Source organism: Pristiophorus japonicus, chromosome 15 (assembly GCF_044704955.1).
Source record: "Pristiophorus japonicus isolate sPriJap1 chromosome 15, sPriJap1.hap1, whole genome shotgun sequence".
NCBI lineage: Eukaryota > Metazoa > Chordata > Chondrichthyes > Pristiophoridae > Pristiophorus > Pristiophorus japonicus.
In genome coordinates this window covers 142,262,560-142,286,233 of record NC_091991.1, presented here as the reverse complement: position 1 = coordinate 142,286,233, position 23,674 = coordinate 142,262,560, and the positions used below count along the sequence as shown (strand labels likewise).

At 44.7% G+C, this 23,674-nt stretch overlaps 1 protein-coding gene across 2 annotated transcripts in view; it reads left to right on the top strand.

Annotated features, from left to right (window-relative positions):
* atf7ip2 (activating transcription factor 7 interacting protein 2) overlaps positions 1-23,674 on the top strand; it is a 152,815-nt gene that overhangs the window by 90,550 nt on the left and 38,591 nt on the right. For both annotated transcript variants that reach the window (XM_070901041.1, XM_070901042.1), the window contains exon 9: positions 19,645-19,742. In XM_070901041.1, the coding sequence (XP_070757142.1) occupies positions 19,645-19,742 (98 nt within the window). The remainder of the gene's footprint in view (positions 1-19,644; positions 19,743-23,674) is intronic.

Sequence of the window (23,674 nt, the reverse complement as noted above, 5' to 3'; positions counted from 1 at the left end):
TCCAAGTTTGCAGATGACACTAAGCTGGGTGCAGTGTGAACTGTGAGGAGGATGCTAAGAGGCTGCAGGGTGACTTGAACAGGCTAGGTGAGTGGGCAAATGCATGGCAGATGCAGTATAATGTAGATAAATGTGAGGTTATCCACTTTGGTGGCAAAAACAGGGAGGCAGAATATTATCTGAACGGTAACAGATTAGGAAAAGGGGAGGTGCAACGAGACCTGGGTGTCATGGTACATCAGTCATTGAAAGTTGGCATGCAGGTACAGCAGGCAGTGAAGAAGGCAAATGGCATATTGGCCTTCATCGTGTGAGGATTTGAGTACAGGAGCAGGGAGGTCTTACTGCAGTTTTACATGACCTTGATGAGGCCACACCTTGAATATTGTGTACAGTTTTGGTCTCCTAATCTGAGGAAGGACATTCTTGCTATTGAGGGAGTGCAGCGAAGGTTCACCAGATTAATTCCCGGGATGGCAGGACTGAGATATGAAGAAAGCCTGGATTGCCTAGGCTTATATTCATTGGAATTTAGAAGAATGAGGGGATCTCATAGAAACATATAAAATTCTGACGGGATTGGACAGGTTAGATGCAGGAAGAATGTTCCCGATGTTGGGGAAGTCCAGAACTAGGGGTCACAGTCTAAGGATAAGGGGTAAGCCATTTAGGACCGAGATGAGGAGAAACTTCTTCACTCAGAATTGTGAACCTGTGGAATTCTCTACCACAGAAAGTTGTTGAGGCCAGTTCGTTAGATATATTCAAAAGGGAGTTAATGTGGCCCTTACGGCTAAAGGGATCAAGGCATATGGAGAGAAAGTAGGAATGGGGTACTGACGTTGCATGATCAGCCATGATCATATTAAATGGTGGTGCAGGCTCGAAGGGTCGAATGGCCCACTCCTGCACCTATTTTTTATGTTTCTCAGCATTCCGAAGGGACTGCTCTCTCCACGACACCCTGGTCCATTCTGCCAGCACCCCCTCCTCTTCCCACGGCACCTTCCTGTGCAAGCGCAGGAGATGCAACACCTGCCTTTTTACCTCCTCCCTTCCCACTGTCCAGGTCCCCCCAAACACTCCTTCCAGGTGAAAGGGCGATTTACTTGTACCTCTTTCAATTTAGTATACTGTATTCGCTAATTACGATGTGGTCTCCTCTACATTGGAGAGATCAAATGCAGATTGGGTGATCGCTTTTCAGAAAACCTTCGTTCAGTCCGTAAGCATGACCCCGAGCTTTTGGTCGCCTGTCAGTTTAATTCTCCCCTCCACTCCAACTCTGAACTCTCCATCCTCAGCCTCCTACACTGTTGCAGTGAAGCTCAACGCAAGCTCAAGAAACAGCATCTCATCTTTCATTTAGGCACTTTACAGCCTTCTGGACTCAACATAGAGTTGAACAATTTCACACCATAACCTCTGGCCATATTTTGTTACCTTTCCTCTTTTTTTTTACACCCTCCTGCCTTTTTATTTTAATTTTTTTTTCTCTCTTTCCTATGGCTGCTGGTGATTATTCTGCCATTCACACCCCATCTAGTCTCATCTTTTGTTTCCTGACTTGTGACCGTACCATCTCATATAAGCCCATCATCCCTGTTGTCTCTTAAATCACTCCTGTCTTTCACCCTATCACAGACCTTCCTTTTTGTTCTTTCCTCCCCTCCCCCTTTCAGTGCCCCTGTACTTCCTTAATAATTGTTACATTTCAAACTTTTCCAGTTCTGACGAAGAGTCATTCTGTCCCTTTTCTATCTTACACTCGGTCCCTTCTCCCGTGATTGATATAGATTGCAAATAGTTGAGGCCCCAGCACTGATCCCTGTGGCAATTCGCTAGTTACAGTTTGCCAACCTGAAAAAGACCCTTTATCCCAACTCTCTGTTTTCTGTTAGTTTGCCAATCCTCTATCCATGCTAATATATTACCCCCAACCCCGTGAGCTCTTACATAGAAACATAGAAAATAGGTGCAGGAGCAGGCCATTCAGCCCTTCTAGCCTGCACCGCCATTCAATGAGTTCATGGCTGAACATGAAACTTCAGTACCCCCTTCCTGCTTTCTCGCCATAACCCTTGATCTCCCGAGTAGTAAGGACTTCATCTAACTCCCTTTTGAATATATTTAGTGAATTGGCCTCAACTACTTTCTAGAGAATTCCACAGGTTCACCACTCTCTGGGTGAAGAAGTTTCTCCTCATCTCGGTCCTAAGTGGCTTACCCCTTATCCTCAGACTGTGACCCCTGGTTCTGGACTTCCCCAACATTGGGAACATTCTTCCTGCATCTAACCTGTCTAAACCCGTCAGAATTTTAAATGTTTCTATGAGGTCCCCTCTCATTCTTCTGAACTCCAGTGAATACAAGCCCAGTTGATCCAGTCTTTCTTGATAGGTCAGTCCCGCCATCCCGGGAATCAGTCTGGTGAATCTTCGCTGCACTCCCTCAATAGCAAGAATGTCCTTCCTCAAGTTAGGAGACCAAAACTGTACACAATACTCCAGGTGTGGCCTCACCAAGGCCCTGTACAACTGTAGCAACACCTCCCTGCCCCTGTATTCAAATCCCCTCGCTATGAAGGCCAACATGCCATTTGCTTTCTTAACCGCCTGCTGTACCTGCATGCTAACCTTCAATGACTGATGTACCATGACACCCAGGTCTCGTTGCACCTTCCCTTTTCCTAATCTGTCACCATTCAGATAATAGTCTGTCTCTCTGTTTTTACCACCAAAGTGGATAACCTCACATTTATCCACATTATACTTCATCTGCCATGCATTTGCCCACTCACCTAACCTATCCAAGTCACTCTGCAGCCTAATAGCATCCTCCTCGCAGCTCTCACTGCCACCAAACTTAGTGTCATCCGCAAATTTGGAGATACTGCATTTAATCCCCTCGTCTAAATCATTAATGTACAATGTAAACAGCTGGGGCCCCAGCACAGAACCTTGCGGCACCCCACTAGTCACTGCCTGCCATTCTGAAAAGTACCCGTTTACTCCTACTCTTTGCTTCCTGTCTGACAACCAGTTGTCAATCCACGTCAGCACACTACCCCCAATCCCATGTGCTTTAACTTTGCACATTAATCTCTTGTGTGGGACCTTGTCGAAAGCCTTCTGAAAGTCCAAATATACCACATCAACTAGTTCTCCTTTGTCCACTTTACTGGAAACATCCTCAAAAAATTCCAGAAGATTTGTCAAGCATGATTTCCCTTTCACAAATCCATGCTGACTTGGACCTATCATGTCACCATTTTCCAGATGCACTGCTATGACATCCTTAATAATTGATTCCATCATTTTACCCACTACTGAGGTCAGGCTGACCGGTCTATAATTCCCTGTTTTCTCTCTCCCTCCTTTTTTAAAAAGTGGGGTTACATTGGCTACCCTCCACTCCATAGGAACTGATCCAGAGTCAATGGAATGTTGGAAAATGACTGTCAATGCATCCGCTATTTCCAAGGCCACCTCCTTAAGTACTCTGGGATGCAGTCCATCAGGCCCTGGGGATTTATCGGCCTTCAATCCCATCAATTTCCCCAACACAATTTCCCGACTAATAAAGATTTCCCTCAGTTCCCCCTCCTTACTAGACCCTCTGACCCCTTTTATATCCGGAAGGTTGTTTGTATCCTCCTTAGTGAATACCGAACCAAAGTACTTGTTCAATTGGTCTGCCATTTCTTTGTTCCCCGTTATGACTTCCCCTGATTCTGACTGCAGGGGACCTACGTTTGACATTACTAACCTTTTTCTCTTTACATACCTATAGAAACTTTTGCAATCCACCTTAATGTTCACTGCAAGCTTCTTCTCGTACTCCATTTTCCCTGCCCAAATCAAACCCTTTGTCCTCCTCTGCTGAGTTCTAAATTTCTCCCAGTCCCCAGGTTCGCTGCTATTTCTGGCCAATTTGTATGCCACTTCCTTGGCTTTAATACTATTCCTGATTTCCCTAGATAGCCACGGTTGAGCCACCTTCCCTTTTTTATTTTTACGCCAGACAGGAATGTACAATTGTTGTAATTCATCCATGCGGTCTGTAAATGTCTGCCATTGCCCATCCACAGTCAACCCCCTAAGTATCATTCGCCAATCTATCCTAGCCAATTCACGCCTCATACCTTCAAAGTTACCCTTCTTTAAGTTCTGGACCATGGTCTCTGAATTTACTGTTTCATTCTCCATCCTAATGCAGAATTCCACCATATTATGGTCACTCTTCCCCAAGGGGCCTCGCACAATGAGATTGCTAATTAATCCTCTCTCATTACACAACACCCAGTCTAAGATGGCCTCCCCCCTAGTTGGTTCCTCAACATATTGGTCTAGAAAACCATCCCTTATGCACTCCAGGAAATCCTCCTCCACCGTATTGCTTCCAGTTTGGCTAGCCCAATCTATGTGCATATTAAAGTCACCCATTATAACTGCTACACCTTTATTGCATGCACCCCTAATTTCCTGTTTGATGCCCTCCCCAACATCCCTATTATTGTTTGGAGGTCTGTACACAACTCCTACTGTGTTCTGCAGCTCTACCCATATAGATTCCACATCATCCAAGCTAATGTCTTTCCTAACTATTGCATTAATCTCCTCTTTAACCAACAATGCTACCCCACCTCCTTTTCCTTTTATTCTATCCTTCCTGAATGTTGAATACCCCTGAATGTTGAGTTCCCAGCCCTGATCATCCTGGAGCCACGTCTCCGTAATCCCAATCACATCATATTTATTAACATCTATTTGCACAATTAATTCATCCACCTTATTGCGGATACTCCTTGCATTAAGACACAAAGCCTTCAGGCTTGTTTTTTTAACACTCTTTGTCCTTTTAGAATTTTGCTGTACAGTGGCCCTTTTTGTTCTTTGCCTTGGGTTTCTCCGCCCTCCACTTTTCCTTATCTCCTTTCTGTCTTTTGCTTTTGCCTCCTTTTTGTTTCCCTCTGTCTCCCTGCATTGGTTCCCATCCCCCTGCCATATTAGTTTAAATCCTCCCCAACAGCACTAGCAAACACTCCCCCTAGGACAATGGTTCCGGTCCTGCCCAGGTGCAGACCGCCGGTTTGTACTGGTCCCACCTCCCCCAGAACCGGTCCCAATGCCCGAGGAATTTGAATCCCTCCCTGCTGCACCACTGCTCAAGCCACGTATTCATCTGCGCTATCCTGCGATTCCTACTCTGACTATCACGTGGCACTGGTAGCAATCCCGAGATTACTACTTTTGAGGTCCTACTTTTTAATTTAGCTCCTAGCTCCTTAAATTCGTTTCGTAGGACCTCATCCCTTTTTTTACCTATGTCGTTGGTACCAATGTGCACCACGACAACTGGCTGTTCTCCCTCCCATTTCAGAATGTCCTGCACCCGCTCCGAGACATCCTTGACCCTTGCACCAGGGAGGCAACATACCATCCTGGAGTCTCGGTCGCGGCCGCAGAAACGCCTATCTATTCCCCTCACCATTGAATCCCCTATCACTATTGCTGTCCCACTCTTTTTCTTGCCCTCCTGTGCAGCAGAACCAGCCACGGTGCCATGAACTTGGCTGCTGCTGCCCTCCCCTGATGAGTCATCCCCCTCAACAGTACTCAAAACAGTGTATCTGTTTTGCAGGGGGATGACCACAGGGGACCCCTGCACTACCTTCCTTGCACTACTCTTCCTGCTGGTCTTCCATTCCCTAGCTGGCTGTGGACCCTTTCCCTGCGGTAAGACCAACTCACTACACGTGATACTCACGTCATTCTCAGCATCGTGGATGCTCCAGAGCGAATCCACCCTCAGCTCCAACTCCGCAACGTGGACAGTCAGGAGCTGGAGGCGGATACACTTCCTGCACACGTAGTCGTCAGGGACACCGGAAGTGTCCCTGAGTTCCCACATGGTACAGGAGGAGCATAACACCCGACCGAGCTGTCCTGCCATGACTTAACCCTTAGATACACTTAAATTGGCAACAACAATGTTAAAAGTTACTGACTAATATAAAAAGAAAAAGAAAAACTACTCACCAATCACCAGCCAATCACTTACCCCCTAGGCTGTGACGTCACCTTTGTTTCTTTCTTTGCCTTCTCCCTGTAGCTGCACCGGTACGCCTCTCGCCGACCCCAGACTCGCGCTGCTCCGAGCTCCCGCCTCCTCGACTGACTGTTGTGCAGTAATCTTTTATGTGACACTTATCGAATGCCTTCTGGAAATCTAAATACACTATATCCACTGGTTCCCTTTTATCCATCCTGCTCGTTACATCCTCAAAGAACTTTAGCAAATTTGTCAAACATGATTTCCCTTTCAAAAAACCATGATGACTCTGCTTGACTGTATTATGATTTTCTAAATGCCCTGCTACTAATTCCTTAATAACGGACTCCAGCATTTACCAAGGACAGATGTTAAGCTAACTGGTCTGTAATTTCCTGCTTTTTGTCTCCCTCCTTTCATAAATAGGGGCATTACATTTGCAGTTTTCCAATCCGCTGGGACCTCTCCAGAATCCAGGGAATTTTTGTAGATTACAACCAATGCATCCACTATCTCTGCAGCCACTAGGACTTGCCTACCTTTACTCCGATTAGTTTTCCCAGTGTTTTTTCTCTAGTGATAGTGACTGTTTTAAGTTTTCCTTCCCCCCCCCCCCACCTCCCTATAGTCCCTTGATTATCTATTATTGGGATGCTTTCAGTGTTTTCTAGCTATCTAATCGTAGCCAGAAAATTTCCAGCAATGGCTTCTCTTCCCACTCCTGCATCGTTGCCTCTGGTGTCTCCCAAGGATCTGTCCTTGACCCCCTCTTATTTCTCATGTATGCTGCCCTTTGGCGATATCATCCGAAAACACTGAGTCAATTTCCACATGTACGCAGACAACACCCAGCTCTATCTCTCCACCACTTCTGTCGACCCCTGTTTGGTATCTAAATTGTCAGATTGCTTGTCTGACATCCAGAACTGGATGAGCAGAAATTTTCTCCAATTAAGTATTGAGAAGACCGAAGCCATTATCTTTGGTCCCCACCACAAACTGTATTCCCTAACCACTGACTCTATCCCTCTCCCTAGCATCAATCTGAGGGTGAACAAGACTGTTCACAACCTCGGTGTCATATTTGACCCCTAAATGAGTTTCCAGCCACAAATCCGCGGCATAACTAAAACCGCCTTTTTCCACCTCCGTAACATTTCCCGCCTCCGCCCCTGCCTCAGCTCTTCTGCTGCTGAAACCCTCATTCATGCCTTTGTTACCTCTATACTTGACTACTCCAACTCACTCCTGGCCGGCCTTCCATATTCCACACTACGCAAACTCAGCAGCCCGTGTATTAACCCACACCAAGTCAAGATCACCCATCACTCCTGTCCTTTATGACCTACATTGGCTCCCAATTAAACAACGCCTCGATTTCAAAATTCTCATCCTTGTTTACAAATCACTCCATGGACTTGTCCCTCCCTATCTTTCTAATCTTTTTCAGCCTCACAATCGTACAAGATAACTACGCTCCTCAAATTGTGGCCTCTTGAACATCCCTCATTATAACTGCTCAACCATCGGTGGAAGTGCCTTCAACTGCCTGGGCCTAAACTCGAACTCCCTCCCTAAACCTCTACGCCTCTCTACCTCTTTTTCCTCCTTTAAGACGCTTGCTAAAACCTACCTCTTTAAACAAGCTTTTGATCATCTGCCTTAATTTCTTCTGTGGCTCGGTGTCAAATTTATCGGTCTGTAACACTGTTGTGAAGCGCCTTGGGACGTTTTACTACGTTAAAGGTGCTTTATAAATAAAAGTTGTTTTATTATTCTACTGTGAAGACCGATACAAAATATTTGTTCAAAGTCTCTGCCATTTCCCGGTTTCCCACTATTAATTCCCTAGTCTCATCCTCTGTGATCAATGTTTACTTTAGCTACTCTCTTCCTTTTTATATACCTGTAGAAGCTCTTACTATCTGTTTTTATATTTCTTGCTAGTTTACTTCTCATTTTTTTAGTCCTTTGCTGGTTTCTAAAAATTTCCCAATCCTCTCGCCTACATTTCTACGTTTAAAGCTGCTATGTAATGGCAAGTTGTTTTTGTTGTTGTTGACATTTTCCAAAGGGGAATACAACTCTGTAAGAGGTACATTCCTGCTTTAGATCGACCTTGGGGGGCCTGTCGGAAAATTGTGCAGCGGAATTAGGCGTGCTGCCCATTTCAATAAGATAGGCAAGCTATCAATCATATTAAAATGACGTCCAGGAATCAAAATTGCATGAGGCTCACACTGGCGATGTCACGGGGGTTTGCCACTTGTCACCTGATTCCCACCTGAGTTAAAATTGGGGCTAATGTTTATGAATTTTAAAGTGCCCTCTTGTGGTGTTAGTGCAAGATGCAGTCTCAAAAAAGGGCATGAATTTCATCGGAGATTCTCTTCCGTCATAACCTTAGCGGGGGTTCGGCAGTGTCACCCACATCCAGAGAATAAAGAGAAAGTATTTGTTACAAACCTATCATTATGTTATGTGACTGCATGGTTTCTCTGGACATTTAGTAAAATGATCCAATTACAAATGTCTTTTTTTTTTGGATTTTAATTAAGCTTCCCCACCTGGCTATACCTTCTACCATTTGCCGTGCCCAAACCGTAGCAATGTAACCCTTATCACTGAATCACACCCTGGTCCATCCCCCTCCTCCTAGTAATTCTCCTCCTTGGAACATTTCCCTTTGTTCTACTCCTTTCACCTCTCATTTAAAATCCTTGTTCTCCACCATCCACCCAGGTATCAGGGCAAGTTTCTTACTGAAATATCTTCACTGTTTTCCTCCCTCTGCACTGAGCGACTTCTCATTCTTGGTGATTTCAACCTCCATCTCAACTCATCATGCTCTCCTCTGACTTCATGATCCTCCTATTTCCCTCTCTAAATGTCTCCCTCCAAATAAATTTCCCTACCCATATTCACAGTCACCCCCCCGTGACCTCACCATCTCACATGGCCTCACTACTCCCATCATGTCAATCACGGATAAGGCCATCTATGATTATTTCCTTGTATCCCTATCCACCCACATCCCCTTCTCCCTCCTAATTTCACTTCATTCTGTGTCCCCCCCTTTCTCGAAGTCACTTATCACTGCATTTTCAAATTCCAAACTGTCTAGTCTTTGGCCCGCTATCCATCATGACATTTCTGCAGCTACCAATCTGCTCAGTCACACCTCCATCTTTGAAGCCTTGTCCCCATTAATATCATTACTCTCGCTCACCCTGGTCAGTCCCCTGGTATGGCCCTCCTCTCCGCTCACTTAAGTCCAAGGGTCACATGACTTGAACGTCTATGGTGAACAACTGGCTTAACTATTCATCGCCAGATCTGGTTGGACCACATGAAGCACTACTGGGTCCTGCTCTCGTCTCGCAAAATTGCTCACTACTTCAGGATCATGCTGGAATGCAAAGATAATCTTCGGCTTCTCCTCTCCACTCCAAACCATCTTCTTAAACCCTCCTCCCCTGCCTCCTTCACCCTGACCTCCAAAAACAAGTGCGAGGAGCTCATGGATTTCTTTGTCACTAATATTGAGACCATTCGTTCATTTGTCTCTGCCGCTTCCCTCCCTTCCCCTATCACACCAGGCAAAATTTCCCCTCTGGTTCCCCCTGCCCAAGCCCTGAACTCGCATCTTTCTCTAGTTTCGCTCCTATCTCCCATCATGTCCTCTCCGACTGATCTTGTCTGTGACACCCACCTCCTGGAGCTCCTTAGGTGCTAATCCTACCAGACTGCTGAAAACCCAATTTCACTGACGCCCATGTTAGCTCATGTTGTTAACAGTTCCCTATCCTCAGGTACTGTCCCCTTCCCCTTCGAGTCCACCATTATCACCCCCTCTTCAAAAAAACCCACCCTGTCCTTGCAAGCTACTGCACCATCTCCAACCTCCTTTTCCTCTCTTTGAACATGTTGTCGCCTCCCAAATCCGTGCCCACCTTTCCTGCAATTTCATGTTTGAATCCCTCCAATCTCGTATCCAACCTCACCACAGTACTAGAACAGTTCTTTATCAAAGTCACAAATGATATCTTGTGTGACTTTGACCCTCGTAAACTATCCCTCCTCATCGTTCTCGACCAGTCTGCAGCCTTTGGCACAGTTGACCACACCATCTTCCTCCAGTGTTTCTCCTCCATCATCCAGCTGGGAGCAACTGCTCTCACCTGCGCTCCTCCATTTCTGACCTTTTGCACATCTCCGATTCTTATCTATCCAGTCGTAGCCAGAGAATCAGCTTCTCTTCCCTCCCCCCACTGTTACCTCTGGAGTCTTCAAAGATCTATTCTGGGCCCCCTCCTATTTCTGATCTATTTGCTGCCCCTGTCCTATATCATCCGAAAACACATAGGGCTGGATGTTACACTTTTGTGCAGATCGCCCAAAAATGGGCGGTATTTCTGGCGTGGGTGGTAAAAATGGGTTTTCAGATCGCCAGCTTGTCGCCCATTCTCAAAGCCCCGGTCTCCATTTTTAAAATTGGGCGTTACCGCGAGCGATATGAAATGGGAGGTAGCGTTAAATCTCTCTGACCTTCTGCCGTAAAGTGTCACCGTCCTTAGCAACGGCATGGCAACGCTCTATTCCCACGATTCAGGAGGTCAAGGGTCATCATGACACGCAGAAGAGAAGACAGATAGAGAGGGAGCTGAGAGGGACTGAAGGTGTGGGTGTGGTGTGGCTGCTTTGGGAGGAAGGAGGAAGAGTTTTGAGCTTTAAGCAAATTGGGAAAAAAAATTAGCTGTTTCCAGACAGATATGTGGCCGAATTTGGTGCCTATAATGGAGGGAGAGGAGGAGGTGACACAGCACGGTGTGGAGACTGATGCTGGCGAGAGCAGTGAGCTGGGAGAGGAGCACATTGGAGGGCGCAAAAGAGCAAGGAGGTTCTCGGACGAGGCAAATGCCTCCCTCCTGCAGGAGGTCGAGTTATGCTGGGGTGATTTGACCCAGGGAGGGCATGGGAGTCAGTCCCTTCTGGCAATTCTTGTCCCCTCCTGATAGCCAGGTTGTGCAGCATGGAGCACACCACCATGAATTTAGCTACTTCCTGAGTGCTTCAGGCATCTAAAGAGCTGCTTAAGCACAATTATTGTTTTCTGGACCACATTGCATATGCCTCTGTGGCTCTGGTTGTATCGCCTCTCGGCTCGGTGTGGGTGTCACGCAAGGGGGGGTCATCAGCCAGGTAGCTAGGCCGTATCGGTTGCCACCAAGCATCCAGCATTGTCCTTGTGGCTGACTTTTAAACATGTCAGAGACAACGCTCTCACGCAGGATGTGAGCCTCATCGAAGCTGCCCGGACATATGGCAGTCACTGCCATTATGATCAGGTTGTGATCGACAACTAGTTGGACCTTCAGGGAGTGAAATCCTTTTCTGTTACGAAAAAGCTTTGGGTCCTGAGAAGGTGCCCGCATGGTGATGTGAGTGCACTGTATTGCTTCCTGCACCCTGGGGAACTTAGCAGTGCGGTAGAATGCTCCAGTCCTGTCGGTCTGAGCCTCCGTGGTCATGGGGAAGCTGATAAAGTCCATCCTACGTCCTTGTCTAATGCAGCGATGGGTGGCATGGTGAGACAGAGGGGAAATCTCGACCGCGGAGGCCCGAAAGGAACTAAATGCATAGAAGGACAATGCCGCGGTGATCTTGACCTCGACCGACACTGATGTCCTGATGGCAGGCTGCATATCTGGCCTGATGAGCTCGCATATTGCATTGATCACCACCTTGTGGAAGCGCAGTCTCTGAAGGCAGGTGTGCTCAGACACATCGAGGTAAGACCTCTTCTCCCTGTAAGTGCGGGGTGTGTATGGTCTGGACCTCCTCCTCATTCTGGCATGTCTTAAATTGGGCACATAATGATGTGCATTAGACATTGAGCCATTTGCATTTTGCAGCATCTGCGTATTAATCGATGCAGGCTGAGAAATGGCTGGCCCCGTACCAGTGAGAGTATAATAGTGATTGTTCAGAAGCAATAATTTCCTCACTAAAATACACCTACACTAAACCCCATTCATCCAGAGTCTGAAAATATGTCTGTTGAGATGGTCAATTCACCTGAGAAGAACTCTAGAGTCAATCCAAATTCCCCCGAAGTTGAAGCAGCCTTTTGAATGAAGTGCCCTGCGATTTTAAAAATGGCGCCCACACCGCTGTGATTCGTTCAGAACAGTTCCACTTTTTCTGAGCGGTGTTTTGGGCGAGCGATATTGTGGGCGAGTTGTGTGCGAAGTGGTGAAAGTGACGCTGGGCGATCTCCTGGGCGTTAGTTTCGCCAAATGTGATCTTTACGACAAAAAAAAGTGGGCGATCGATATTATTGAATCTTGGCGTAAATTACATGTGGAAAGTAACGCTGGGCGCTATTATGGCCGTTGGTTTCGCCCATTCTGATGATTCCGGGCGGTATTTTTGCCCAGCGTTACGCAAGTGGAGAAAGTAACGCTCGCCGATAAGTGTCCGAGAAATGAGCGTCAGCTTCCATTTTGTGGCTAAATGGGCGATATCTGGGTGTTGTACCTCATTTCAGCGGTAAAATGGACATTAAATGGGCGTTATGCATGCAAAAAAAGTGTAAAATCTAGCCCATATTGAGGTTCCACATATACGCTGACGACACCCAACTCTACATCACCACCACCACCTCCCTCAACTCCTCCACCGTCACTGATTTGTCATACTGCTTGTCTGACATCCAGTACTGGATGAGCAAAAATTCCCTCCCAACTAGTTATTGGGAAAACCAAAGCCATTGTCTTCAGTCCCTGTCACAAACTCCATTCCCTAGCCACCGACTAAGTCCCATTCTCGTGTCTGATCTACTTTGGCTCTTGGTCTGGCAACACCCCCGTTTTAAAATTTTCATCCTTGTTTTCAAATCCCTCCATGGCCTCACCCCTTTCTATCTTTGTAACTTCCTCCAGCCCTACAAGGCGATCAAGATAGTGCCCAAATTCAGGTCAGGGATTTTTCGGCCTAGACCTAGTACCGCCCCGATGCTGATGACTGGCGCAAGCGTGTCATTAGAATGCATACCGCCGCTCTCTCTCACCTGAAAAATGCATCAACTGAAATTCAGGTCGAAAAATCGTAGCTCCGTCGTGCAATGCCTCCGACAGCTTTTTCTGTCAGTGCATCTTATCCGGACGGTGTGCAGCTCGGCAGCGCGGCAGCCGTTCAAGGAGAGGGCTCACTGCCGCCGCTGCCATGTATTTATTTTTGCCAGCTGACTTCCCAATCGGCCAGCAAGATAGTGCTCACAGGTTCAGCTGGCTGCCAACAGGCCTCTTGGATGCCAGGCTGTTTGCCCGGCCGAAACCCAGTGGCCGAAGATGATAAAATGCCCAATTCTCTCCCCTTTAACGGAGGGGAGAGAGCGTGGTGACATCACCACTACTCCACCGCTGATTGACAGCGACAGAGTCCTGATCCCGACCCAAATTCAGCCCCTCAGCCTGCCTTCCTGTCTATCTTCCACCTCCGCTATGACCGACTTCCGTTGGGACAAAGTCCTGAAAGTCGATCATCCGGCCGCATCATGGATCCCTGCGGTTAAAAACAGAAAAAAAACTCCGAGGTGCACCAGCTTTGTTGCACTGCTGAATTTCGGTCCCCTTGTATTTTAAATTGTATAAAATCACAATGTAGTCAACTTTGCATTATTTTTAGCATTAAAATTTTACATTTGGGAAATTCATGTACATAAATTCTAATTGTACCCATTGCTGATATATGAAAGTGATTTAGTTAAATCCGAAACTAGGGTCTTAAATCTAAACAAAGCAAACTACGTAGGTATGAGGGGCGAGTTGGCCAAGGTAGATTGGGAAACTAGATTAAAAGGTATGACGGTAGTCAAGCAATGGCTCGCATTTAAATAATTAATACATAATTTAAAACAAATATACATTCCTTTAAGACACAAAAACCCCACAGGAAATATGGTCCTACTGTGCCTAACAAGAGAAGTTAAGGATAGTATTCGATCAAAGGAAGAGGCTTATAATGTTGCCAAAAAGAGCAGTAAACCTGAAGATTGGGTGGATTTTGGAATTCAGCAAAGGGGGACTAAGAAATTGCTAAAGAAATAGAAATAGAATATGGGAGCAAACCAGCGAGAGACATAAAAACAGACTGTAAAAACGTATATGGGTATGTAAAACGAAAAAGATTAGAAAAAGTAAATGTAGGTCCTTTACAGGCGAGACAGGAGAAATTATAATGGGAAAGAAATTAAGCAAATACTTTGTGTCCATCTTCACAGAAAAAGACGCAAAAAAACCTCCCCGAAATAGTGGAGAACCAAAGTTTGAGCGAAAATGAGGAACTGAAAGAAATTAGTATTAGTAAAAAAAATACTGGAGAAATTAATGGGACTGAAAATTGATAAATCCCCTGTACCTGCTGGCTTACATCCTAGGGTTTTGAAAGAGGTGGCTATAGAGGTAGTGGATGCATTGGTTGTCATCTTCCAAAATTACATAGATTCTAGAACAGTTTCCGCGGATTAGAAGACAGCAAATGTAACCCCACTATCTAAGAAAGGAAGGAGAGAGAAAATGGAACTACAGACCAGTTAGCCTGACATCAGTAGTAGGGAAAATGCTAGAATCTATTATTAAGGATGTGGTAACAGAGCACTTAGAAAATAATAACAGGATTGGGCAGAGTCAATACTGATTTATGAAAGGGAAATCATGTTTGACAAATCTAAGTGTTTTGAGGTTGTAATTAGAAAAATAAATAAGGGGGAACCAGTGGTATATTTGGATTTTCAGAAGGCATTCGATAAGGTGTCACAGAAGAGATTATTAAACAAAATTAGGGCTCATTGGGGTAATATACAGGAAAAACTCATTTATCTGGATCGCTCGGGGATTCGGCAATTCCGGGTAAACGAATTTTCCGATAGGGCGAGTTTACATTTTAAAGTTATATTTGTATATATATATTTAACAACTCATTGGAAATCAAAATTCCCACGGGTATGTTAGTGATCACCTACTTAATAGTCGTTGCATCTGAAGTAACTAATTGCAAGAGTTCTGAGTGGTTTCAATGTGAGAACGTGCGAGGCAAACTGTTCATGCGCAACAATCGTTTCTGCAGAAGAAAAGGGATCAAGTTACCAGCATGCATGTACTTCCCGCGGACTGTAATCGCTGAGCGACGAATGCTGCACTGTGAGTGGCTGTAGGTGACCTCGAGGAGGAGATGTCTAGTTCCGGAGCGTGCTCTCCAGGCTGCGTTCTGTGCCTGGAACCCGCTGCCGGCACTGCCCCCGTTCCCAATGTCAGCGGCGGCCGCGAGAGACAGCGGCTGCAGCAGTGCGCACACACACACACTAGCAAAGCAAGGGCAGAGGAGGGTGAACTTGTGTATTCAGTTTTTAGATTTTTACGGTAGATTTTCTGAGTCCTTGCTCATGGTGAGTGTCACGTTGTGCAACTGTTAGCGATTTTGCAACAGAAGGATCTGGATATGATATATGTCGAAGTGTTACGTGCAGGGCCACCAGCCGGTGAGAAGTGGCGACACAATATTTTAAATTCCGTTACGGCGGGTTTTCCGTTAAATCCGTATCCGGATAAACGAGAGTTTCCTGTACTAGCATGGATTGAGGATTAGTTAACGGACAGAAAACAGAGAGTAGTAATAAATGGGTCATTTTCGAGTTGGCAGACTGTAATTAGTGGGGTACTGTAAGGATCAGTGCTTGGGCCTCAGCTATTCACAATCTATCAATGATTTGGATGAGGGGACCAAATATAATAGATCCAAGTTTGCTGATGGTGCAAAGTAAGTTGTGAGGAGGATACAAAGAGATTTCAAGGGGATATAGACAGGGTAAATGAGTGGACAAGAATATGGCAAATAGAATATAATGTGGAGAAATGTGAAGTTATCCATTTTGGTAGGAAAAATAGATAAGCAGAGTACTTTTTAAATGGTGAAAGATTGGCAAATGTTGGTGTCCTTGTACACGAATCACTGAAAGTTAACATGCAGGTATAGCAAGCAATTATGAAAACAAATGTTGGCCTTTATTGCAAGAGGATTTGAATACAAGAGTAAAGGGGCCAGATTTTCGGCTTTCGGGGGTTTTTCTGCAAAAACTGTAGCGATACGTGAAACTTACCATTTTCGCTGCGTTACCATTTTTAGGCCGAACTTCGGAGGGTCAAATCATGGAGAAAACCCGGCCGCAAACCTCGTGAAAATCCGGCCCAAAATGTCTTGCTGCAATTATATAGGGCCCTGGTGAGACCACACCCTGGAGTATTTTGTCCAGTTTTGGTCTTATCTAAGGAAGGATATACTTGCCATAGACGGAGTGCAATGAAGGTACACCAGATGGATTCCTGGGATGGGGGGCACTGTCCAATGAGGAGGGACTGAGTAGACTAGGCCTATATTCTCTAGAGTTTAGAAGAATGAGAGGTGATCTCATTGAAACATACATAATTCTTACAGGGCTTGATATGGTAAATGCAGGGAGGATGTTTCCCCTTCTGGGGAGTTTAGAGCCAGATATCACAGCCTCCGACTGAGGGGTCAGTCATTTAGGACTGAGATGAGGAGAAATTTCTTCACTCAGAGGGTAATGAATCTTTGGAAATCTCTACCGCTGAGCGCTGTGGAGGTGCAGTTGCTTTGTATATTCAAAACTGTGATCGATATATTTTTGAAAAGGGAATCATGGGATATGGGAATAATGCAGGAAAGTGGAATTGAGGTAGAAGATCAGTCATGATCTTACTGAATGATGGAGCAGGCTCGAGGGGCCGAATGGCATACTCTAGCTCCTATTTCCTATGTTCTTGCGGGACTTTGGTGGCAAAAAATGACTGTTGCACTTAACTACATAAGTCGCTGCACTTCAAAAATAATTAATAGTACTCTTCAAGATGTTTCAACATAAGGCACTATATAAATGCAAGTATTGAAAACTATAATTTACAAATATAATTGGAAATAAATCAATATATATATACAGAGGGTGTTTTACATGTACATATTTGCAACTTACAGACTACATTTCTGCTGGGCTGACAGAGGGTTCTACAACTGAAGAGCCTCTGCAGAATCATATCTTGGATGAAGTGGTACATCAACCACAGTTGAGTTGGATGCTGTGTTCACGATCTTTATTTACTGCCCTTCAGAAGACTCCGTGAAAGTCTGAACAGCAACATTTTGGAACTGCAAAAAGATTTGCTGACTTCTAACGTGTGCGATGAGTCGTTTAGCTAAAAAGCCGACTTGCACCCAACCAAATTGTATAATAAAATGCAATATTGCCACGTCTGTGTTTCATCTGTGTGAAACCAGAGTGCATAGCCTCCAAGCCTTTGAGTACCATAAAGTCTTGAGGCACTGCTTTTTTCCTGCATGTGCTGGGATTGAAAATATTGAGCCAGTATCTGTCCATTGTGGCTGGTGTGTCGCTATGCCTTTTTCAGATGATTCTGCATCATTTATCCTGCTATTCAAGTTCGAGTATATGGTGGTTCCTTCCAAACGTATGATGTTCTACGATTCAATAGTGTGGTGGTACTTTTTGAATTCTTTCAGTTCTTATCTTTTGGTGAGGTCTCCTTCACCAATGATATCATCCTCTGTTCCTATGTTGGAAATTATAGGATCATCTAATAGAGTCCAAGGATATGCATGTAGAATAATCATCTAGAGGTTAAAAAAAATAATTATATTGTGATGTTTTGGACTTTATACTGAAAATTCTATATATTTATACTACTCCAGAATATGTTTAAACTCTAATAAGTTATATAGTTTAATTTTAAAGACTTTGCTATATGTTTGCTACTATTGTCTTTTTTTCGCACTTTTTGAAAATATATACACCTTCGCTCAGTTTCCAATGCATTAATTACTAGCCACATGTGGCTAATGGGAATCCAGATGTGCATAATTGCATTTCTGATTAATAAATGAGTAATAGATACTGTCATTGGGCATATGATCACAAGACTTCTATTTGCATGGTGTTTGCTTGTGTACTTTAACCTTTTTGTGCGTTTGTTGGTAAAATGGTGGGATGAAAAGCAGAATGTGCAAGAATTTTTGATGAGTGCTTTACTTCCTTGGTTACTGAATGGCGGTAAATACACACGTGAAATATATTTACCTGGATTGTGTGAGCATATGTAAGGTGTTTTCTACTAAAATTTGTGTATGTGGCTAAAACGGTGTCACGTCGACACACCTGTGGCTAGTCAGTAATTTGTACTGCACAACACTGCCTCAGCAGAATCCGAGATGTCTGGAGGGTTTGGCTTCTGGACTGAGAACGTGTTGAAGGAGTGACTCTTTGTGAAAGTTAAATATTTCTTGGATAACAAAACAAACATACCCTTAATAAACATAGCCCTAATTTGTAACACACACATTTGCAGTTATTTATGTGTTTTCTGCACTCCTCTGCATCATAAACACCTGAAATGTCGCTTATTTTGCAGGTTATAATTGTCATAAGAATAAGAGTAGACCATGCAGCCCCTCGAGCCTGTTCAGTTTGATCATCGCTAATCTGTACCTCAACGCTGCCTTTTCTCCATAAAAGAAGAACTTGCATTTATATAACATCTTTCACAACTTCGGGGAGTCCCAAAGCACTTTGCAGCCAATGAAGTACTTATGAAGTGTTGTAGTATAGAGAAATCTTCCCCACATTAAACTTCATCTGCCATAGTTTTGCCCACTCACTTAGTTTGTCTATGTCCTTTTGTAACTACCTGCTCCCATGTACACAGCCTACTATGCCCCCTAACTCCGTGTCATCTGAAAACTTGAACAAGTCTATCTATCCATCCATCCAAGTCATGATCCCTGGGGAGCACTACTTGTTGCATCCTGCCAATCAGGGAACATTCCCTTTATCTCTACTCTCTTGCCTATCTCCCAACCAATTACCAACCCACGTCCACCTCAATTCCATGCACTTTCATTTTTGTTAATAATTTCATCTCTGGAACCTTATCAAATGCTTCTGAAATATCTTTTAGTGGTTGGCCTAGAAATTTGATGGTGGCAGTGTTCAGGAAAACCAGATCTACATGTGGCCTAACTATCCTTGAAAGGAACTGCTGCAGACAGCCAACAAAAAAAAAGTTTAAAATATTCTTGCCTGAATGTGGAGCCGGGATGTGTAGGAGTGCTTCTCCTGGATCCACACTAAAACCATAGGTCATCGCCGAACACTGCTCACCGCACCCTCCTCCCAATCACCGCCTCAACACCCCCCCGCCCCTGATCGTCTTCCTTTCCGGTCACCCTCCCAATCATCTTCCCTTTAAATATTTAGCTGAGACCACTGCCGGTATTGCAGCAGATCTCATTTAAATGTATCTTCTAACCTTATAGAGCTATCAAATGAACATACAGGTTGATCCACTGTAATTAATAGAATTAAAATTGGCAGGTATTAAAACAGCCGTGTAATCCGCTTTGACAGATTTCCGCATAGATGGTGAAGACAAAGATCTAATCTAATATCTTATTGATGGCTTGAATTAATGTTCCCTTTTTTTTTCAACATTCTTCCCTCAGAACTCCAAAATCTGTGCCTGAAGATGCAAAGATTGCAAGGAATATTCCATTACCAAAGAATTTGGATATTGTAACTCCAGCAAGTACAAATTACTGTGGTAACTATCTTAAATAACAAGGAGGTGGAATTTATTAGACTTGCATGGTGTTTCAGATACTGGACTGCAACATTCCATCACTTTAAATGCTGAGTTCCTGATCTCTCTTGCGTCGATGTGACAAAGTAAAGTGCTTAACCACAGGAAAACGAGAACACCCGTCGAGAATGAGTATGAGTTGATGACAATAGTTCATTGCCTTAGATATCAGAATCATTGATGCAGACATTATGGGAAGCCACATATACAAACACAACTTCCTGGCCACGGGCAGCAATGATGTATGGTTGAGAGATGACTAAAACTGGGAAATAAAGGGGAAAAAAAAGTAATATTTTTTGAGGAGGTAGATTTTCTGTGCGGTATCCCTGATCTTGGGCCATAACTTTGGCAGATATCCCGGGTGAAGCAGCGTAAATGGCCATTGGTGGGAGATCCCCTGCGGAAATTAAGGGTGGAAGTACAATCTTCACTAAGCACAAAACTGCTGGGATATTGCACATATGGTGAGATTCTAATCTCAGCAAGGGCACATAGGGAGATGCTGAACAAAGATAAATTAAAGTCAAAGTGTTCCAGTACACCTCCAGATGAACAGTTGAAAGTTGCAGTAATAGAAACATAGAAACATAGAAAATAGGTGCAGGAGCAGGCCATTCAGCCCTTCTAGCCTGCACCGCCATTCAACGAGTTCATGGCTGAACATGAAACTTCAGTACCCACTTCCTGCTTTCACGCCATACCCCTTGATCCCCCGAGTACTAAGGACTTCATCTAACTCCCTTTTGAATATATTTAGTGAATTGGCCTCAACTACTTCCTGTGGTAGAGAATTCCACAGGTTCATCACTCTCTGGGTGAAGAAGTTTCTCCTTATCTCGGTCCTAAATGGCTTACCCCTTATCCTTAGACTGTGACCCCTGGTTTTGGACTTCCCCAACATTGGGAACATTCTTCCTGCATCCAACCTGTCCAAACCCGTCAGAATTTTAAACGTTTCTATGAGGTCCCCTCTCACTCTTCTGAACTCCAGTGAATACAAGCCCAGTTGATTCAGTCTTTCTTGATAGGTCAGTCCCACCATCCCGGGAATCAGTCTGGTGAATCTTCGCTGCACTCCCTCAACAGCAAGTATGTCCTTCCTCAAGTTAGGAGACCAAAACTGTACACAATACTCCAGGTGTGGCCTCACCAAGGCCCTGTACAACTGTAGCAACACCTCCCTGCCCCTGTACTCAAATCCCCTCGCTATGAAGGCCAACATGCCATTTGCTTTCTTAACCGCCTGCTGTACCTGCATGCCAACCTTCAATGACTGATGTACCATGACACCCAGGTCTCGTTGCACCTTCCCTTTTCCTAATCTGTCACCATTCAGATAATAGTCTGTCTCTCTGTTTTTACCACCAAAGTGGATAACCTCACATTTATCCACATTATACTTCATCTGCCACGCATTTGCCCACTCACCTAACCTATCCAAGTCACTCTGTAGCCTCATAGCATCCTCCTCGCAGCTCACACTGCCACCCAACTTAGTGTCATCCGCAAATTTGGAGATACTACATTTAATCCCTTCGTCTAAATCATTAATGTATAATGTAAACAGCTGGGGCCCCAGCACAGAACCCTGCGGTACCCCACTAGTCACTGCCTGCCATTCCGAAAAGTACCCATTTACTCCTACTCTTTGCTTCCTGTCTGACAACCAGTTCTCAATCCACGTCAGCACACTACCCCCAATCCCATGTGCTTTAACTTTGCACATTAATCTCCTGTGTGGGACCTTGTCGAAAGCCTTCTGAAAGTCCAAATATACCACATCAACTGGTACTCCTTTGTCCACTTTATTGGAAACATCCTCAAAAAATTCCAGAAGATTTGTCAAGCATGATCTCCCTTTTACAAATCCATGCTGACTTGGACCTATCATGTCACCATTTTCCAAATGCGCTGCTATGACATCCTTAATAATTGATTCCATCATTTTACCCACTACTGAGGTCAGGCTGACCGGTCTATAATTCCCTGCTTTCTCTCTCCCTCCTTTTTTAAAAAGTGGGGTTACATTGGCTACCCTCCACTCGATAGGAACTGATCCAGAGTCAATGGAATGTTGGAAAATGACTGTCAATGCATCCGCTATTTCCAAGGCCACCTCCTTAAGTACTCTGGGATGCAGTCCATCAGGCCCTGGGGATTTATCGGCCTTCAATCCCATCAATTTCCCCAACACAATTTCCCGACTAATAAAGATTTCCCTCAGTTCCTCCTCTTTAATAGACCCTCTGACCACTTTTATATCCGGAAGGTTGTTTGTGTCCTCCTTAGTGAATACTGAACCAAAGTACTTGTTCAATTGGTCTGCCATTTCTTTGTTCCCCGTTATGACTTCCCCTGATTCTGACTGCAGGGGACCTACGTTTGTTTTTACTAACCTCTTTCTCTTTACATACCTATAGAAACTTTTGCAATCCGCCTTAATGTTCCCTGCAAGCTTCTTCTCGTACTCCATTTTCCCTGCCCTAATCAAACCCTTTGTCCTCCTCTGCTGAGTTCTAAATTTCTCCCAGTCCTCAGGTTCGCTGCTATTTCTGGCCAATTTGTATGCTACTTCCTTGGCTTTAATACTATCCCTGATTTCCCTAGATAGCCACGGTTGAGCCACCTTCCCTTTTTTATTTTTACGCCAGACAGGAATGTACAATTGTTGTAATTCATCCATGCGTTCTCTAAATGTCTGCCATTGCCCATCCACAGTCAACCCCTTAAGTATCATTAGCCAATCTATCTTAGCCAATTCATGCCTCATACCTTCAAAGTTACCCTTCTTTAAGTTCTGGACCATGGTCTCTGAATTAACTGTTTCATTCTCCATCATAATGCAGAATTCCACCATATTATGGTCACTCTTCCCCAAGGGGCCTCGCACAATGAGATTGCTAATTAATCCTCTCTCATTACACAACACCCAGTCTAAGATGGCCTCCCCCCTAGTTGGTTCCTCGACATATTGGTCTAGAAAACCATCCCTTATGCATTCCAGGAAATCCTCCTCCACCGTATTGCTTCCAGTTTGGCTAGCCCAATCTATGTGCATATTAAAGTCACCCATTATAACTGCTGCACCTTTATTGCATGCACTCCTAATTTCCTGTTTGATGCCCTCCCCAACATCACTACTACTGTTTGGAGGTCTGTACACAACTCCCACTAACGATTTTTGCCCTTTAGTGTTCTGCAGCTCCACCCATATAGATTCCACATCATCCAAGCTAATGTCTTTCCTAACTATTGCATTAATCTCCTCTTTAACCAGTAATGCTACCCCACCTCCTTTTCCTTTTATTCTATCCTTCCTGAATGTTGAATACCCCTGGATGTTGAGTTCCCAGCCCTGATCATCCTGGAGCCACGTCTCCGTAATCCCAATCACATCATATTTGTTAACATCTATTTGCACAATTAATTCATCCACCTTATTGCGGATACTCCTTGCATTAAGACACAAAGCCTTCAGGCTTGTTTTTTTAACACCCTTTGTCCTTTTAGAATTTTGCTGTACAGTGGCCCTTTTTGTTCTTTGCCTTGGGTTTCTCTGCCCTCCACTTTTCCTCATCTCCTTTCTGTCTTTTGCTTTTGCTTCCTTTTTGTCTCCCTCTGTCTCCCTGTATAGGTTCCCATCCCCCTGCAATATTAGTTTAACTCCTCCCCAACAGCACTAGCAAACACTCCCCCTAGGACATTGGTTCCGGACCTGCCCAGGTGCAGACCGTCCGGTTTGTACTGGTCCCACCTCCCCCAGAACCGGTTCCAATGCCCCAAGAATTTGAATCCCTCCCTGCTGCACCACTGCTCAAGCCATGTATTCATCTGCGCTATCCTGCGATTCCTACTCTGACTAGCACGTGGCACTGGTAGCAATCCCGAGA